The sequence below is a fragment of the Etheostoma spectabile genome, chromosome 18, assembly GCF_008692095.1.
Source record: "Etheostoma spectabile isolate EspeVRDwgs_2016 chromosome 18, UIUC_Espe_1.0, whole genome shotgun sequence".
NCBI lineage: Eukaryota > Metazoa > Chordata > Actinopteri > Perciformes > Percidae > Etheostoma > Etheostoma spectabile.
This window is the reverse complement of record NC_045750.1, coordinates 22,657,834-22,659,955: the sequence shown is the minus strand read 5'-3', so window position 1 is coordinate 22,659,955 and position 2,122 is coordinate 22,657,834. Positions and strand designations below refer to the sequence as shown.

The 2,122-nt window shown below is 37.7% G+C and overlaps 1 protein-coding gene across 5 annotated transcripts in view; it reads right to left on the bottom strand.

The window, feature by feature from the left end:
* The window catches only part of cep128 (centrosomal protein 128), a 55,814-nt gene that overhangs the window by 8,819 nt on the left and 44,873 nt on the right, over positions 1-2,122 (bottom strand). For all 5 annotated transcript variants that reach the window (XR_004336120.1, XM_032542524.1, XM_032542527.1 and 2 more), the window contains one exon: positions 507-556. Coding sequence is in view for 4 of the 5 variants with exons in the window: in XM_032542524.1 (XP_032398415.1) it covers positions 507-556 (50 nt within the window). In the remaining variant the exon portion in view is untranslated. The remainder of the gene's footprint in view (positions 1-506; positions 557-2,122) is intronic.

Sequence of the window (2,122 nt, the reverse complement as noted above, 5' to 3'; positions counted from 1 at the left end):
ACACACACACACACACACACACACACACACACACACACACACACAGGTGAGCAAAGGGCCGGTGAGGCACTGGGGTCTAGTCCGATCCAGACTAGGTGAGTTGGTGGCCTGCCAAGTGTAGATGCTGTGGTATTGAAAGACAGAGACAAGGCCTCTGGCGGCTTTTAAACTCCAAGGCCTCGTGTCTGCAGTAATTAGCTACTTGTCCAAGCCAGGCTGCAAGCAGTGTGTCAGGCCCACGGCTGTGTACTTATGTTTGTAGTGCTGCATCACAGAACTCAAGACGACTAAAGCCCAGCAGTTACTCAAAAACACCCCAACAGATATGCAAAAAAAACATTTTGAAGGCAATGTGGTGTATAAGTAAAAACACTACCAGCTCTTTTTGGCAGCGTAGTTGAAATTAGGCCAGCTGGATAGTAAAAATCTTCTATTTAGGGTGGAAATTTACAGACACAAATGAACAGGCAAACAGAGAAGGATTATTAAAGACGTAAATTGCTAACCTGAAAGCTGCTCATTTCTTCCTCCTTCCTGCGACTCCTCTCCAACAGTTCTGAAAGACACAGCTGTTGATGAGTTGAGATAACACTAGATTCCATGATCCAGGGTAAAAGTATTGATACTGGAGTCAATCAAGCCAGATGTTGACTTCATTCACCTTCTGCAGCAAGTGTAGTATAGGATTTAGTAACACTTTATTTTTATTTCCTATGACTACACTAGGGATGTAACGATTACCGGTGTAAAGGTAAACCACGGCAGAAGTGTTGATGGTAACAATTTTTTTTTTTTTAATTTAAAATATCCTTATTATTATGGTGGATCACCACGGTGTGGAAACCATGTGTTTAATCCTTCCCAGCTTCAACCAAGGCTCCTGAAGTTGCCGCGGCAGGCGCACTGCGTGGCCTACAAAGTGTGTTTCTGTTCTTGAAGTTGGAATCGTGTCAGGAGGATATGACAGCACTCAGGACATTTATCAGGATTGTTAAAAAGCCCATAGTTGAGCCCATATTGAACACACTTTTAAAAATACTGCAATACCGAAAACGGTGATCATTTTGGTCACTATAACCGTGAGGTTGAATTTTCATACCGTCACATCTCTAGACTATACCTATGTCATTTGGTACCAACTATTGACAAAATGGAGTCAAGGTTTTGAAATATATATATTTTAAATTTTTGGTTTAGAAGTCCAACTTTAAACTTATCCATTTGTTATCGCAAACTTTATTCTTCATATATGCTGAGTTGTATGCTTGCCTGTAGATAAAGGAACTGACCCTTAATAGCAAATGGTTGTCCAGTTTGATTTTTGCAGTAGTTGAATCTAGTACAGTACATTTACTCAAGTACTGTACTTAAGCACAAATTTGCGGTGCTTGTACTTAGGGCTGAGCGATATGGAGAAAATCAGATATCACGACATTCTTGTCCTAATACCTCAAGGTCGATTTTATCAAGGGTTGACAATTAGTGCTTTAACAAAATATCTTCACAATGAGATTTTAGATAAATAATCTTCAGTAATGTAGATATAATGAATAAGTGGGTAAAGGTAAAAATTATAGAAGAACAGAAAATGGTAACAGAAAATGACATCTATGCAATATTATGATATCCAAAATCTAAGACAATATCTAGTCTTGTATTCCAATATTTCATATATTTTTATATATTGCTATATTCCTACTTGTACTTTACTCAAGTAAAGCCACTTTCTACTTCTACTCCGCTACATTCATCTGACAACTTCATTAACTAGGTACTACACAAATCAAGATTTTTGCACAAAAAACATATGTAGTTTGTAAAAACGGTTTTATTATGAATTAAACTACCCAACAATATATAGAGCTACATGTACAGCTGAAATGATTAGCCGATTAAACACTTGAGGTGATTGAAAGAGCTGTTTGGATCGTTGCCAGACTTTCCTGCATTAAGTACTTTTTACTGTTAATTAGTGCTATCAGTTAAATGCGTTGATAACGGCATAAACGCATACCCATTTTAACGGCGTCAAATTTTTATTCGCAAGATTAACGTTCTTTTTGGCCTAAGAAACTTTGTAGTTTTTTTTACGCATGCTGTTGCAACAACTAGTAACGTTAGA